The sequence below is a fragment of the Trypanosoma cruzi genome, genomic scaffold (assembly GCF_000209065.1).
Source record: "Trypanosoma cruzi strain CL Brener 1047053517169 genomic scaffold, whole genome shotgun sequence".
NCBI lineage: Eukaryota > Euglenozoa > Kinetoplastea > Trypanosomatida > Trypanosomatidae > Trypanosoma > Trypanosoma cruzi.
In genome coordinates, this window is record NW_001849441.1 from 63,774 (window position 1) to 77,683 (window position 13,910).

The 13,910-nt window shown below is 45.3% G+C and overlaps 8 protein-coding genes and 1 pseudogene across 8 annotated transcripts, besides 18 other annotated features; all 9 read left to right on the plus strand.

Annotated features, from left to right (window-relative positions):
- On the plus strand, window positions 1-1,471 carry Tc00.1047053511803.10 (cullin 2, putative; the record flags this gene model as incomplete). Its single annotated transcript, XM_802621.1, has 1 exon — window positions 1-1,471. A coding segment is annotated over one exon (1,471 nt), but the record flags the coding sequence as incomplete, so codon positions are not given.
- Window positions 1-1,642: a sequence feature (heterozygous, Esmeraldo-like haplotype).
- Window positions 1,643-2,437: a sequence feature (areas merged during assembly that could not be assigned to a particular haplotype. This can correspond to areas where the two haplotypes were merged or to regions with more than two copies in the genome that were merged during assembly.).
- On the plus strand, window positions 2,197-2,472 carry Tc00.1047053511803.15 (annotated as a pseudogene).
- Window positions 2,438-3,386: a sequence feature (heterozygous, Esmeraldo-like haplotype).
- Window positions 2,543-2,577: a microsatellite.
- Window positions 2,852-2,874: a microsatellite.
- Window positions 3,360-4,715, plus strand: Tc00.1047053511803.20 (A/G-specific adenine glycosylase, putative; the record flags this gene model as incomplete). Its single annotated transcript, XM_802622.1, has 1 exon — window positions 3,360-4,715. The coding sequence occupies one exon, from the start codon at window positions 3,360-3,362 to the stop codon at window positions 4,713-4,715; it is 1,356 nt and encodes a 451-aa protein (XP_807715.1).
- Window positions 3,387-3,945: a sequence feature (haploid, Esmeraldo-like haplotype).
- Window positions 3,946-3,962: a sequence feature (haploid, non-Esmeraldo-like haplotype).
- Window positions 3,963-5,495: a sequence feature (areas merged during assembly that could not be assigned to a particular haplotype. This can correspond to areas where the two haplotypes were merged or to regions with more than two copies in the genome that were merged during assembly.).
- Window positions 4,898-4,923: a microsatellite.
- On the plus strand, window positions 4,949-5,638 carry Tc00.1047053511803.30 (hypothetical protein, conserved; the record flags this gene model as incomplete). Its single annotated transcript, XM_802623.1, has 1 exon — window positions 4,949-5,638. One exon carries the CDS (start codon window positions 4,949-4,951, stop codon window positions 5,636-5,638), a length of 690 nt encoding a protein of 229 aa, XP_807716.1.
- Window positions 5,496-6,096: a sequence feature (areas merged during assembly that could not be assigned to a particular haplotype. This can correspond to areas where the two haplotypes were merged or to regions with more than two copies in the genome that were merged during assembly.).
- Window positions 5,750-5,780: a microsatellite.
- Window positions 5,864-7,720, plus strand: Tc00.1047053511803.40 (hypothetical protein, conserved; the record flags this gene model as incomplete). Its single annotated transcript, XM_802624.1, has 1 exon — window positions 5,864-7,720. The coding sequence occupies one exon, from the start codon at window positions 5,864-5,866 to the stop codon at window positions 7,718-7,720; it is 1,857 nt and encodes a 618-aa protein (XP_807717.1).
- Window positions 6,097-8,763: a sequence feature (areas merged during assembly that could not be assigned to a particular haplotype. This can correspond to areas where the two haplotypes were merged or to regions with more than two copies in the genome that were merged during assembly.).
- Window positions 8,071-8,093: a microsatellite.
- Tc00.1047053511803.50 (hypothetical protein, conserved) lies at window positions 8,645-9,478 on the plus strand (the record flags this gene model as incomplete). The annotated part of the gene is made up of 1 exon (XM_802625.1): window positions 8,645-9,478. One exon carries the CDS (start codon window positions 8,645-8,647, stop codon window positions 9,476-9,478), a length of 834 nt encoding a protein of 277 aa, XP_807718.1.
- Window positions 8,764-8,817: a sequence feature (areas merged during assembly that could not be assigned to a particular haplotype. This can correspond to areas where the two haplotypes were merged or to regions with more than two copies in the genome that were merged during assembly.).
- Window positions 8,818-9,848: a sequence feature (areas merged during assembly that could not be assigned to a particular haplotype. This can correspond to areas where the two haplotypes were merged or to regions with more than two copies in the genome that were merged during assembly.).
- Window positions 9,485-9,513: a microsatellite.
- On the plus strand, window positions 9,696-10,469 carry Tc00.1047053511803.60 (hypothetical protein, conserved; the record flags this gene model as incomplete). The annotated part of the gene is made up of 1 exon (XM_802626.1): window positions 9,696-10,469. One exon carries the CDS (start codon window positions 9,696-9,698, stop codon window positions 10,467-10,469), a length of 774 nt encoding a protein of 257 aa, XP_807719.1.
- Window positions 9,849-10,024: a sequence feature (areas merged during assembly that could not be assigned to a particular haplotype. This can correspond to areas where the two haplotypes were merged or to regions with more than two copies in the genome that were merged during assembly.).
- Window positions 10,025-13,910: a sequence feature (heterozygous, Esmeraldo-like haplotype).
- On the plus strand, window positions 10,838-12,622 carry Tc00.1047053511803.70 (hypothetical protein, conserved; the record flags this gene model as incomplete). The annotated part of the gene is made up of 1 exon (XM_802627.1): window positions 10,838-12,622. One exon carries the CDS (start codon window positions 10,838-10,840, stop codon window positions 12,620-12,622), a length of 1,785 nt encoding a protein of 594 aa, XP_807720.1.
- On the plus strand, window positions 13,639-13,910 carry Tc00.1047053511803.80 (hypothetical protein, conserved; the record flags this gene model as incomplete). The annotated part of the gene is made up of 1 exon (XM_802628.1): window positions 13,639-13,910. A coding segment is annotated over one exon (272 nt), but the record flags the coding sequence as incomplete, so codon positions are not given.

A 13,910-nucleotide genomic window follows, 5' to 3' on the forward strand; every position in this document is an offset into this window, starting at 1 on the left:
ACCTGGGATACTCAATGACCGTGGTTATTTTTTGAACAAGATGTATCAATTACTGTCAAAAAACTCTACAGGTTTGTTGGTGCTTAAAGAAATATTTGAGAAATGTGTTTTTGAAAAAGGAGTGGAGGATATCAGTCGAATTTGCGAGGCAAGCATTAGAGCTAATGAAAATGTCTACAAGGCTGTTCTTGAGGGGATCATATCAGTGCATACCTATTTTTTAAGAGTAAGTGAATCGTTTGAGGGTAATGAAGTTCTTGAAAAGGCGATGCTTTCTGGACTTGAGAAAATTTTGACAACTCTTGCTTACGTAAAGAGTTATCATATTTTGGGAGAAGAATTGGCTCGTTTTGCACACACGAAATTAAAATCTAACGAATCGAAGGAGCAATGCGAAGGTATTTTGAGGGAAATTGTGACCGTGTTTCAGCTTTTACCGTCAAAGAGTTCTTTTCTGGAATCATATCCGAAGTTTTTGTCCGTTAGGCTTTTGTTTGAACCTTATTCTGAGGAACAAGAACGTTTTGCTATTCGGACAATATCACAAGCGACTGAATGTACCTCTGATTTTGTATACAGATGCGAGGTGATGTTGATGGATGTCACAGAAAATAGTGTCTCACTACGTGATATGTTTGACGCAAAATACGGGAGTAGCCATAATAAATCTTCAGAATGGTTGTTTCAACCTAGTGTTCTCACAAGCTATTCATGGCCAGATGCTTCTTGTGACGTAAATCTTCCAACGCCAAGCATTTTATTACCCAAGATGCGTGAGTTTCAGTTGTTTTATTCGCAAGTTCGTCCAAAGCGTCATATCTCTTTTGTTTCGCGATGTTCTCGTGGCGTGGTAAGAATGAATTTGCCTAGGGATTCTCGTGTACCGAGTATAGATTTGTGTGTGGGACAGTCACAACTATTACTTGCTGAATGCTTTAATAATCGGACAGATTGGTCAATCGGAAACTTATTACAGACAATGGAGGTAACGAACAATGAAATTTTTTTACGTTCTTTGAATGCTTTTGCGGGTTGCGGCATCCTCGAGGTTTATGATGAGGGTGGACCAGTTGATCTTCCTCTGCGATCGGTAATGGCAGGAAAATATGTTCGTCTTGGTTCAAATCCAGATACAAGAAAAAGGAAGTTGAATCTTTTTCCTTGTGATTGGGAAGGGGGTTTTCAGATTGCGACAGTATCTTCTAATGATTTTGTTAGTGATCCTGTAGATGCCTCTCACCACATGGTAGATCAGTTGAAAGCTCCCGCGGTTCAGGCGACACTCGTTCGTGTGTTTAAGGCCAGTGGTACTCTTTCTTTTTATGAGCTTATGGAGAAGGTCAAAGATGAGTCTCCTCAAAAATTTATGCCTTCCGTTCAACAGGTAAAGGTTGCGTTAGAGTTCCTTATAAGCCGTGGTTTCGTAATCAGAGATAATTCCAACGGGGGAACCTTTTCATACATTTGCTGACCCTTTTTTCTTGTTGAGAGTTTCTGCGTTGTTTGAGTGACTTTCTTTGTGCTTTTTTTTTCCCTAGCCATAACCAGTTTTTGTGTTTACTTTCACTCGGATAAATCTTGAGCCTGTTTTCAGGGAGGGAAGATTGAGGGAATAAAAATTAAGGAATCAGCTGTGAACTTAGTTTTTAAAAGGGAAAGAAAAAGTGAGAACAAGGTTTATATGAAAGCGGGTTTGGATAGTTGGAGTACTGGTGGAAACGCACAACACACTGTAGAGCGGATTGGGGCAAGGTATTTATTTGGCTCTTTTCTTTTTTTACACGTCCTCTTCCCATTGTGTTAAATGTGGTGTCGGCAGTGGCTGCTACTGTAAATGGAAGGGAATACGAAGTAAGAAGGAAAAGGAAAGAAATAAGGACTTGGGTGGGCATTTTACCTATCCGAGTGACGAAGTATGAGAGGTGGAAAGCTGATGGTATTGGACAGGTGCGATATTTATATCACATACAATTGAATTAAAAAGCCTTTTTGATTCGTTGAAATTACTTTTTTTTTTTTTTTTGCAGTGCGGGAAGTCTTTTTTACATAAGTTGCTTTGTTTTTTTTCCATTGAAAAATGTGTAAACAAAAGAATTCTTTTTATTCCAAAAAAAAACACCCCCTTTTTTTTATTTTTGTTTATGACGGGCAAGATAAATCAAGCCAATAGTATTCTTGGCATTTTAAAAGTCAATCATGACGCAGCTCTCCTCCGCCACGGTTAAGCTCGTAGAGATGCCAAAAGACATGGAGAACTATGCAATTCACTGCGCACAGGATGGATTCTCAAAGCTTTACACCGAAAAAAGATGTTGCATCATACATCAAAAATGAGTTTGATAAGAAGTACGGCCCCACATGGAATTGTTTTGTTGGACGCAATTTTGGCAGCTATGTTACCCACGAGACGAATCACTACATTTACTTTTACATGGGGCAAATGGGAGTACTCTTATTCAAGTCTTCGTAGAAAATTAGATTTTCTGCAAAATCTTCTCTTTCTCCCTGGGATATTTATTTATGATGATTGTGTTGGTCCTGCTGATGATGATGATGATGATGATGGTGATGATGATGCCATATCTGGGGATTTGGGAGCATGAAGGCTGTACTTGTGGTGGGGTATATTCACCTTTTTATTTTTGACCCATTTTTTTTTTCTTCTTTATTTCCATTCCCTAGAGTTGTCGTGCACGAATGTATTGAGAGAGGAAGGATATTTTGGCGGAAATGTATGTGTAAGCCGGGCCATTGTCAAAAATGTCTCCTTTACCCCATTGAGAATAACCTCTTTTTTTCCTTCCTTTTTGCTCTATGGACTGAAATTCTTTTTAATTCTCTGTGCTCAATGTTTCTTTTTTTTTTTTTTTTTTTAAATATATATAATAGGGCGCGATGATAAAATGAAATGACAAATTTTTAATCCAAACGGAATGGTCATTGCATTCAAACAGAATTGGAGTTGGATATTCCCGAGGAAAGCTCTTAGAGAGGATGAATTCATCAACCAATTTAGGAGATACAGACCCACCTTTCTTTTTTTCCCCTCTACGGGCTGGTGAAGAGGAAACGCAAAAAAAGCGAAAGGTCAATCCAAACCTTGGATACCATAGCTCAGAGGCTTTCTGAGAATGCGTTTCCCCCACATCCCCTGCTGTTCTGCAGTTTACTGCAGAAAAAGAAACAAAAAAATATTGTATTTACATTATAAGTTTTTTTTCTTATCTTGTTTGGCAACGCTATGGGTGCAAGACGATGTAAGATGAATAATGGGGATGGCTTTGGGAGATCTGACTTTTATTGTCCATCTTTTTTTTGCTGCTAGAATGAAGGTTGAGTTGGGGAGATAGCTATTGGAGATGAATGAGCTTTACCGGGCCGTACAGAAGGCTACAATAGAGTGGTTTCACATAAATGAAAAACGGGATTTGCCTTGGCGACAGTCTTTTTCCTCCACCGATGTATTGGGAACAACCATAGGAGCTAATGATTGCATGCGCAATCCTTACCATGTCTGGGTTTGCGAAGTTATGTCGCAGCAGACGCAAATGGGCACAGTTATTTCTTACTTTCAAAGGTGGGTATCAATTTTTCCCACGGTGGCTGTTTTAGCCGAGGCCTCTGAGGAGTCTGTAAAGACAGCTTGGTCTGGGCTGGGTTATTATCGTCGCGCTTTGTATTTGAAAAAGGGTGCCGAATATGTTATGAAGCATTTCAATGGAAAGTTGCCCGTCACGGCGGTTGAATTGCAGCAAATACCCGGTATTGGTCCATACACTGCTGCGGCTATTTCATCTATCTGTTTTGGTGAAAAAGTTGCTTCTGTGGATGGAAACGTTGTGCGAGTGATAACTCGACTGCGCTGTGAGCGAGAGGTTGACCCCAAAGCTGCAAAGACCATTAAGGCAGTGAAACAGTGGGCTCAAGAATTGATGGATGAGGGGCCTTGTGAAAACCCTGGAGCTTTTAATGAGGGTTTGATGAAAATTGGTTCAAGTGTGTGTAAACCTTCTGGAAGGCCTCTCTGTGAAGAGTGTCCACTTCAGCGCTTCTGCAAGTCGTATGCTGCAAAAGCACGTGGTGACATCGAAGCCATTGAGGGCGTCATTCCATTAAGGTCCATTGCAGCAAAAAAGAAAAAGGAAATAGTTATTTCTGTGATACATGAATTTCGTTATGGCTGCGTAAATGAAGGTTTGATGGAGAAGCGTTTTGTTGTGATTCAAAGGCCTGAAGGAGGGTTATTGGGTGGCATGTTGGAGTTTCCGTCCACAACATATGGTTCATCCTATGACACTATCCCCATAGAGGAGAAAGCAGTTCTAAATTCACTTAAAAAACTAGATGCTGAAAATGGTGCCGTGAGATATTTGGGCTCTGTTCGGCATATATTTTCTCATATAGACATGGAAGTGCTCATTTATTACGCGTTATGGAAGAGCCCAAAACCATATCCTGGAACAGATGACGTGGGCATAAAGTTGAAAGAAACTGATAGCTACATAAATGAAGAGGCCGTGTGTGCTTCTCTAGTGAAGGGACTTGCTGTGTCTCCCTCGCGTATTTTTGTTAAGACCGAGGAAGAGATTAGAAATTCTTCTGCTACCCGTTTGCTCCTTAAGATATTCCAGAAGTTGCTTTTGGCTGAAAAATCCAAAAGAAAACTGGAGTCGATGTCGATTTGGAAAAACTTAAGAAAAACCGGTGATAAGTAACGGTTTTATTGGTGTGCTTAAAAAAGGTGACGGGGTTGGAGAAAAGGCGTTAATTTTTGCTATTTGGATTGGAGGGTTTTATCATCACAACGAACAAAAGGGAATGCGTATTGTATTTTTTGCTTATTGAAATCTAATACCCGTATACATATATGCATATATATTTACTCTTGCCAAAAGGGAAAAAAAAAAAAAAAGAAAAAAAAAACAGCAAGGAAGAAGGAAAAATATAGATGTTTTTGCTTTGCTTGCGTGATTACAGTAGTCTTCGGTTTCTTCTCTACGATTGGATGATTGCACCCATGAGAAGCATGTGGTATCGCGAGGTGCTTCTGCAGTGCCCTATGGATGCCTCTGTACTTGATGTTTGTGTCCGCACGGCCTCAAGTCTTATCGCAAATCGTGATGTCGTTCGAAGTAAAAAACTCATTTTAACGGGGGTTGACTACGACGCAGGTTATGTGCGTGCTGCACAAGATAACATCATTAAGTACGGGTTGGAAAAGCAGGTAAATATCGTGCATTCCAGTATCCTAGATGACACCACCTCTCGCTTTGACGTTATCTACTTTTCTGATAGTTTCTTGACCATGCCCAAGAGATTGGACGTGTTAAAAAACTGTTGCCGCATGTTGCGGGGTTCCACAATTAACGGTTCCCCATGTGTTGAAAACGGAGATGATGGTGGTTGCGTGCTGCTTTTTACGCAGACCTTGGAGAAGCCAACTGTGAATTTATATGTGCTACCCTTGGTAAAACGATTGTTGAGGTTCTTGACGACCATTGATTTTGGTGGGACCACATGTGAAGAGGAATTTCTATCGGTGCTCAAACACTCAGAGTTGAGGGTTGTTTCTTTGCGTGTAATGAATGAGTCATGGTTTTACAGACAGGTGATGGTGGTTGCCAAGCCATTGAAGTGAATTCAAATGAGTTTGAGGAACTGTTGCTTACGCCTGTATTTCCACACAGTTTTTTCCCGCCTAGGCACAATGAGCAAACTGTTAGGGAGCAAATTTTTTTTTTTTTTTGCATGTGTGCGTGTGTGTGTGTTTGTGTTTGTGTCTATATTGGGCTTCTTTGCGTTGTGTTTCCCGGCACCTTTTCCTTTTTAATTCGCTCTCCAGGGAGGAATCACATTTTGTCTAATGACTAGTGACTGCAGCGTTGGAAAGGCCCGTTGGTCTCAGGGCGACGAGGGCGAGGAGGCATTGGAGATCCGCATACCAATTGTCTTGCCGCCATCTGTGCGACCGCGTGACCTCACGGTGGAGGTGAAAGACCTCGCTGTCCTCTGCGTGCGACATCGTGATACCTCGATTATGCGGTGGCGCCTCTATGAGCCAGTGGCCACTGAGGTGGAATGGCGGGTGGAGGATGAGGGCATGCTGCTTATCGTGGATTTGATAAAGAAGAACCCTACGGTATGGCCGTGTCTGTTGGACCTGCCGATGCGTTCCACTGAAGATGACAAGTTGTTCATTTGGGGCGAAAAACTTGACGCCCTCTTTCGCGAACATCACCCCCCCATTCCAATGAACCTTGAAGAGAAGGAAAAAAGGAAAATGAAAAAAGAGGAGGAACAGGGTGCGGCGATTGAGATTAATGACGAGAACCTCGATAAATTGCTGGAGGAGGCAGCGGAGGAGGTGACACGATCAACGTCAAATACAAACGACAAGGAATTTATCAATGCAGAGATGGAGAACTACAAATCCGAGGAGGAGGAAATTCAGAAGAAGCTTATTGAGGTGACGAATACATTGGAGGCCGGCGCTGAAGGTGAGGTGGCGAAGCGGGCACAAAGTCAAAGGGACATTTTGGAGGAAATGTTACGCCTGCATAATATTATTCGCGAAAAGCGTGCACAACCGGCGACTCTTGCAAATTTCATTGAGATTACACAGCTGGATATTTGCAAGGCCCGCATTAACGTGGGCGCAATGGAGGATGAAGAAAAAGAAGAATATGCTTCCGAGACTGAGAGCGCCATGACAGCCCACGAGCTCATGGCAACAGGTTTGAAGCATTTTGAGCAACAAGAGATCCAGATGGCCCTGCACTTTCTTCGTCTAGCAGCTATTCACCATAATCACGAACAGAGTATTCTTCTTTTGCATAGCATATACACTCAGCTTCAATCTCCACGAGGACCTTTTTTACTACTTAAGCGTGCCTTGAACGATGATGATTTCAGTACCGCCGCCAATCTAAAGGTTGGTGAACAGTTTGATACTGGAGCCCGTCATTTTCTTCCCATGTTCCCGGCTGCCCTGTACTTTTATCAGCGTGCTGCAAAGGCTGGAAGTGTACATGCAATGTTGGCTCTTGCACAGCTCTTCCTTCGTGGTTGTACTTCGTCCACTATGTTGTCTACAGAACAAATGGAAGGTCTAAAAAGCATCGAAAAGTACCACGCATGGATTGAGCAGGCCATTGATCGTGGCTGTGGTTCGGCTTACTTTGTGAAGGGTTGTATGTACCTTAAGGGTGAACATGGGTTTGGCAAGTCATACAAGATGGCGAAGGAGTTTTTGGAGAAGGCGGCGTCAGCTCAGCCGGATGTTGCCCGTCGAGCCCCACAGGTATTTCTAATGCTGGAGAAGCTGCGGCAGGAAGAGGAAGGTGGTTCTGAGAAAAAGGTAGTCGCGTCGCCCCTAACGCTAGCAAAGGCAAAAGAGAAAAGTGTCTATTCTGAAGGTGAGGATGGGAACGAGAAAGACACCGTTCAGGTAAGTGCTTCCTTGGAAAGGCTGAAAAATATCAATGGCAAAATTGCCGCAACAAACTCCGGCCTTCAACGCTCAAAGAAAATGATGGGTCGCTCCACAGGTTCGAAGGTCTTTTGGGAGAGAACGGTTACAACTGGTCTGGCGCTCTATGGCCTTTATACGGTGGCATTCCCCATACGTGTTATGCTTCTCCCTACCGTATACACGGTGCTGGAACGACTGCTCCCGCTCATTCCGTGGTTAGGTGCCAATCCACCACCCATGCAGTTCTAATATTTATCCGTGTATGCGGCCGGGGATGCGTAAAAGATATTTGATGACTTCTTCTCAGATAAATTATTTGTTCTCACACCAGAGTGGGGCTGAATGAGGTGAACCGCCTTGCCCCTGTTCTTTTTTTTTGTTGATTTGGTACTCTGACGTGCTGGCTACCTTCTGGCTGCATGCGGGATGAAGAGCGGAGGAAGAGGACGGGGAGGAAAAAAAGAGGGAGTGGGGAGAGGATATTAACCGTGAAAAGAAAGCAAGGAGGAATAAAAAAGGAATAAAAAGCAATAATAAAAGACGAAAGTGAGATTGCAAAAAAAAATTAACAGAAAGAGAACGAAGCAATTAAAAAGCAAAAACAAACAAACAAACAAACAAAACAACAACAGCGAAACACAAACAGACACAAAAAAGAATGTAACGCATTTTGTAAGGAGGGTGAGGTGGGGCTGGGTAATATTACAACAGGGGCGACAACAGGAGGAGAGGAAGGGTGAGGCGCCGGGACACGGGAATGCGCGGTGTTGACCTTTGAAAGATTGTTTAGAACTCAAATGGAAGGGTGGGCGAGAGGGTAAGCACGAAAGAAGTAAAGAAAGGTGGTTGAGCGACCGCAACTCGATGCCTTTCCATTCCGCTTTCTTTTCTCCTGTTCCCTCCTTTTTTTTTTTTTTGGGTTTTATCGACTCTTTATTATTGTCGAATAGCAGCGACTCGAATTGTTTTTATCTTTTTTGTTTTTTTCTATTTACCGCTTTCTTACGCCGTTATTGGGTCATTATTTTTATCTTTTTCATTGTCTCTTCGGAATTGTCACTGATTTACTTTTGTCTCAGCTCTTCATTACTTTGTGGATCTCATTAATTAGCAGAGAAGGGAGCCACGCTTTGACGAACAGAACGACGAAAAGGAGCAGGGCTTATTTTTACTATGCGTCGATTCTGTTTTCCGGTTGCTACCTTTGCACAGGCAGCGTTGCGCCACCGCGGAATCCGCTGGAACACCACGATGGCCGATAACGAATCTCACACAGGGGCGAAATCCTCTGCATCTTCGTCAACTCCTTCGGAAGCCAATGAAATTTCAGCGATGGAGCGGGCGTCCGAGGCTCGCAGAGAAATTCACGACTTGTGGATGTCTACAGAAAAGATGCTGGATCTGGAGAATCGCGTGCGGTCTGTTGCTTCACTCATTGAAAAGTACAAGCTTGATCCCTCGACCCCGCGTGAGAATGATGTGAGCCGTGGATTGGGTGATGCGTTTGACCGTCTGCTGCTTCTTTGTGTCCCGTTGGGCAAAGATTCCTCAAAAGGTACGGATGACCTGGAGCGTCTCATGAATCTCGCTGGGCGAAACGGCAGGGAAATTTCGGTGCGCACCATCCAGCATCTTTTTGCTCGTACTGACTCCTTTAGCGAGGCGCTGGCTGTTTTCTACGCCATGCGTCGATGTCATGTGGCAATGAACATGGAGGCTTATTACGCCATGTTGTACTCATTGCAGCGACTTGAGGAAGAGGGGTGGGCTCAGCGTTTTCGCGAGGAGTGTGAGGAGAAGGGAGGGGTTTCGGAACAGGCGATGGACTTTGTAGTGAAGGGTATCAATAATGCTCTTCTTCCCGAGAACAAGCCTTGGCTTGGTCGGGTGATGTTTGGGGACAGAGACGCACCGGCGCAGCGACGGGAGGCTCGTGATTATGATGAATTGAGTGCCATGTGGACTGAACGTTACAGAGATGGCAGTGCATTTCCCACATCACCCTGATGCAGGACACACACACACACACACACACACACACAAGGAAATAAGGCAAATACAACCACAAGCAACGTGGAGATGGAAAAATTGGAGGGACTGGGAAAACTTTGTGTGAGGGAAGTGCGTTGTCTATAATCCCATGATAAATATCTATAGAATGCATTGATTTTTTTACTTTTATTTTTATTTCACCTCCTTTGCATAGTTTGTCATTTTAGGAGCCATGGTTTTTTTGACACTGCTTCGCACGGCAGCCTACTTTATCTATGGTGCATACCAGCGTCGTCGGATGCTTGGTACCAACCCACAGGCTGTTATTGAGCCAATGAAGAAGCACTATACTTGCGTCTACGCCGGAATACGAATGGCTGATATCTTTGGCCACGTTAATAACTCTAAATATCTTGAGATATGTGAACTGGCCCGTTGGCATTACGGAGGCTACATCGGTATGGTGAAAATACTGTGGGAACTAAGGGCAAGCTTTGTAGTTGCCTCTGTGAACGTGCAATATGTGAGAGAAATTTTGCCGTGCCGTCGTTATCTGGTAACAACAGAGGTGCTGCGCTTTGAAGACGCAGGCTCTTCATCAGATAAACCAATCTCGGGGAAAGACGAGAGTGGGGTGGCAAGAAATTTACCACCCGCCGGGCGTATGGTGATCATGCATGAGATATGGAGTATGGACAAGAAAACCCTTTATGCTGGTATTTTGTTACGAGCTGCATTGGTAGGTGATGCAAAGTCACCCCTGGCTATCCTCTCTGGAGGTAAGCGACGCGGCAGATATGCCCTGTTGGATTGCAGGGCGGTTTACGCCGCGATTAGAGGCGCTGATGGTGCGAATGAGCTGGCCAACGAGAACATGAGGAATTTCTACAACCGTCTCGGCTTCCAGCCAAATCAGGAAGATTTCAATGGCGATCCATGGATTGAGGCTTCGATGCGTTTGGAGAAAGAATGGCGCTCAAAGCTACAGAGTGTGAAGGAACCCTAATGCCGTAAAAATTCTCTTGAAATCACATGAAGTAATAGTTTTTTGGCTTTACTTACAGCGTTTTGAGATTTGCTAGTGATTTCCTTGGAGTCGTTCAAACAATGGTTTGGTACAGAAAAAAAAAGATGTTGCGCGAAATGTGGTGTTTCACTGATATTTCCCACAGTAGCGGATATTTTCTCCCGCACCAACTTGCTCCCTCCCCCCTTTTTTTGGTTCAGGACATATAGAGGGAGGATACATACAAGGAAGAGGGAAAAGAGATAGAGAGAGGCAAACCCAAAGAAAAAAATCTCGAGTGTGGGCCTGCTTACTTTTTCTCTCTTTCAGTGTGTGTGTGTTTGTGTGTGTGGCACGGGTGCTGTCAGATGGCCGCGTTGGCCCCGACGAATGGATCGTTTCTTCACGCTTTGCAGCTTGAAAACGATGCATTGCGTCGTCAACTGCGGAGGGCTCATGAGGATATGGAGCGTGTGCTTCAGCAGCTTCAGCGCGAGTCGAAGGGAGGCCGTGGAAGTGCAGAGGGAGGGAGTTGTGGTGGTCGTCATGAGGGTGGTGGCGACGCATGGCACGTCGAACGCCTCGAGCGGCGGTGTGAGCTGTTGGCGACTCGACTGGTGGCAATTGTGCGGGACAGGCAGTTGTCAGAGTGCGCAGAGATTCACTTTCTCCTTCGAACACAGGAGGAGGAGCGCCGGTTTCTGCACGATGCCCTTGTTACGCTTCTGGCGAGGCAAAAAGGATCCTCTGGCGGCGATGAATATGCGGCTCAGACGGAAAAAGAGATTCATCCAGGCATGTTGAGTGCATTAATCATGAGGGTGGCTGAAAATATGCAAAGTTCCCATTCCCAGTTGAAACTGGAGCAGACCGAGCGTATTATGCTTTTGGGGCAGACCATCGATCTTATCTTAGACATACAGAAGGCGATCGAAAAGGCGGCACGGTGGGTGTACGGCTACCACTGCGATTTCCTTCACGCGGGCTCTCTCCAAGAACTGACGTTATGGAGGGAGGCTCAAAACTCTGGCATTGTTGGGCTGCGTTCGCTGGCGGAGGTCACCCCGGATGTTCCACCGCGTACTTCTTTTCGCAAAAGAAGCAGCAACCATTCAGAACGGCGTTGGCGGGAGGAAGTTGACTGTTCCATTGAATTTCCCTCAAGCTCTGTACACCAAACCGAGGCCGCAGCGAACTTTTCTTCACGTAGGGGCGATTTGCTGGAGGCGTGTGACGTACTGCGAGCATGTCATCAGGCCTTAACAGGCGTTCGGACTCTTCTTGGTGATGCTATGTCCAATGTCACTTCCTCGTGCTCCTCACGAACGGGGAACCCGACGAGCGTAGAGGAGCTTTTGAAGGGCTTTCATCGGGATCTGCAAGAAATGGTACGGAGTAACGAGAGATGCCGAGAGACGCTGGCGCGGCGATTGGAGGCTGAGATTGAGGCTCACCGACGAACATTTCAGAAGTTTGAGGCACGCCTGAAGTCAGCCGAGAGGGAGTTGATTGATCATCTTACCTCTTCACACACATTTCAGAAACCGTTGGGATCCAATGACGCAGACGCGCCCTCCTTTTCTAATTACCTCAACAAGGAGGCGAAGGCATATCATGGCGAAACGGGGGCCACAACGCCGCCCACACCAACAGGAACAACCGCAACGGGAAACCGACGTACTGTGAGGGTCAACAACAATACTCGGCGTCAGTTTGCTCCAGAAAAGACTGTGCCGCTTTCTCCCCGGCGGGATTTGCCATTTGTTTTGGAAGGGCAGAATGACAAAAAACAAAAGAGACGGGAGGATACCCGTCCTGGTACTCCCCATAACGGCAGCGCTTGTGATGTAGCTTCCTTTTTTCCCCCTTCTTCGCCTTCTGTTGCCGCTGTTGCAGGGCCTCTACCCGAGACGCGGGGGCGGCAGCATGAGGATGTGCAGTCCTTTTCGTCCCGAGACAATTTGGACGACGGGGCGCGCAGCAACTCTACCGGGGAGGGTTCGGTGACGCACTTGTCGCCTCCACTGCCTGCATCAAGGAGAGAGCGACACCCTTCGAGTGGCAAAATCCAGGGGGGTAGGGAGGCGGTGTCTTCGCAACGATGCGTGCGATGGCCGCGGGGGGCGGTCTTGCTCAGTCCTTCAGCTTTTTGAAACCCACCACGTGAAAAGCGAACCTGTGGGAAACTTGCGTGCGGTTGGTGGATGCTCTGGCGCAGCGGCAGTGTGTCTAGATGCACATCCCCTTTCTTTCTGTTTTTACTCAATTTATTTTTTCACCTGCGACCATACATATACACTTATACATATATAAGTATACGTGTATTCTTATTGAATTGGGGTTTGAGAGTATTTTTCACCGCTGCATCTGTTTTTTATGCCGTTTTTTCTTCTTTCCTTCCTTGTCACCGAAATCTAAAGATGGGGTTTACCCCCATGTTTTTTTGGCCGGAGCTTAATGAAACTGATACACGTGCCTCTGGAGTTGCTGCGTCTCTCTCTTTCTTGACATTGATGGTAAAATACACCAGAATTCTGCGTCAGCCTGTGTGTAAGCAGAAGAACGGTGTGCCTCTTATTTGGCAGCGACGATGGCGGTGCTACCACCCAATACAACTGAAGTGCAATTGAAGGCGTGAGATGGTTCTCCATTCTGGCGACGAGGAATGATGAGCACCCAAGTGCCATGAAGAGACGCCAAGGTATGATCTCCTCTATGGCGAGGGAATTTTTTCCAGCCAACGAAGTCACTACGGATTTTCCCACGTGTAATTTCTTTATTCCTATTTCTTTTCTCATTCGCCAGAACGTCTCTCCAATATACTTCCGGATGCGACGGCTTTTTAACGCAACCCCGACTTCTTTTTTGAACGATGCTTTAACACGCTTGCAAGAGATGCTGAGAGCAAAACATTGCGCTCCGCATTCGTTGAGAAGCGAATAAATTTGGCAGATGTGGAGGCCACTCAGAAGGGCGTATTCTGCGTGGGACATTCTCGGATGCTTTTACTATTTCTTTTATTTCTGTATGGGTTTGCCGCCGCATTTTTTTTTTTCTGAATGGGATTTTGTCTGCCATTTTTTTGATTGTTGGTTTTAACACGTGTTTTGCTTGCTGCATTGGGCAGTTAGGATAGCGCCAGAGGTGTATAAGCCGTGTAGTCTCTCTGATGTATATGCGTGACAGACGTCCTCTATTAGCGGACGATGCCGCGAATAAAAAAGTAGTAATCAATAAATTTTCAGGAAGGGAAATGCAGCACCGTTTGCATGAAGAAACTCCCCCACCCATGACGATTAAGAGAGCGTCCGTTTGTGTTCTTTTTTTTGTTGTCGTGCTCGGGATTCCATTGGGAGTCATCTACTATTTTACGCCGTTCTTTGTCGTTGAGAACTTGGGTTGCAGGGCTCTGGAGAAACTCTGGGGGGATGACACAGTGCG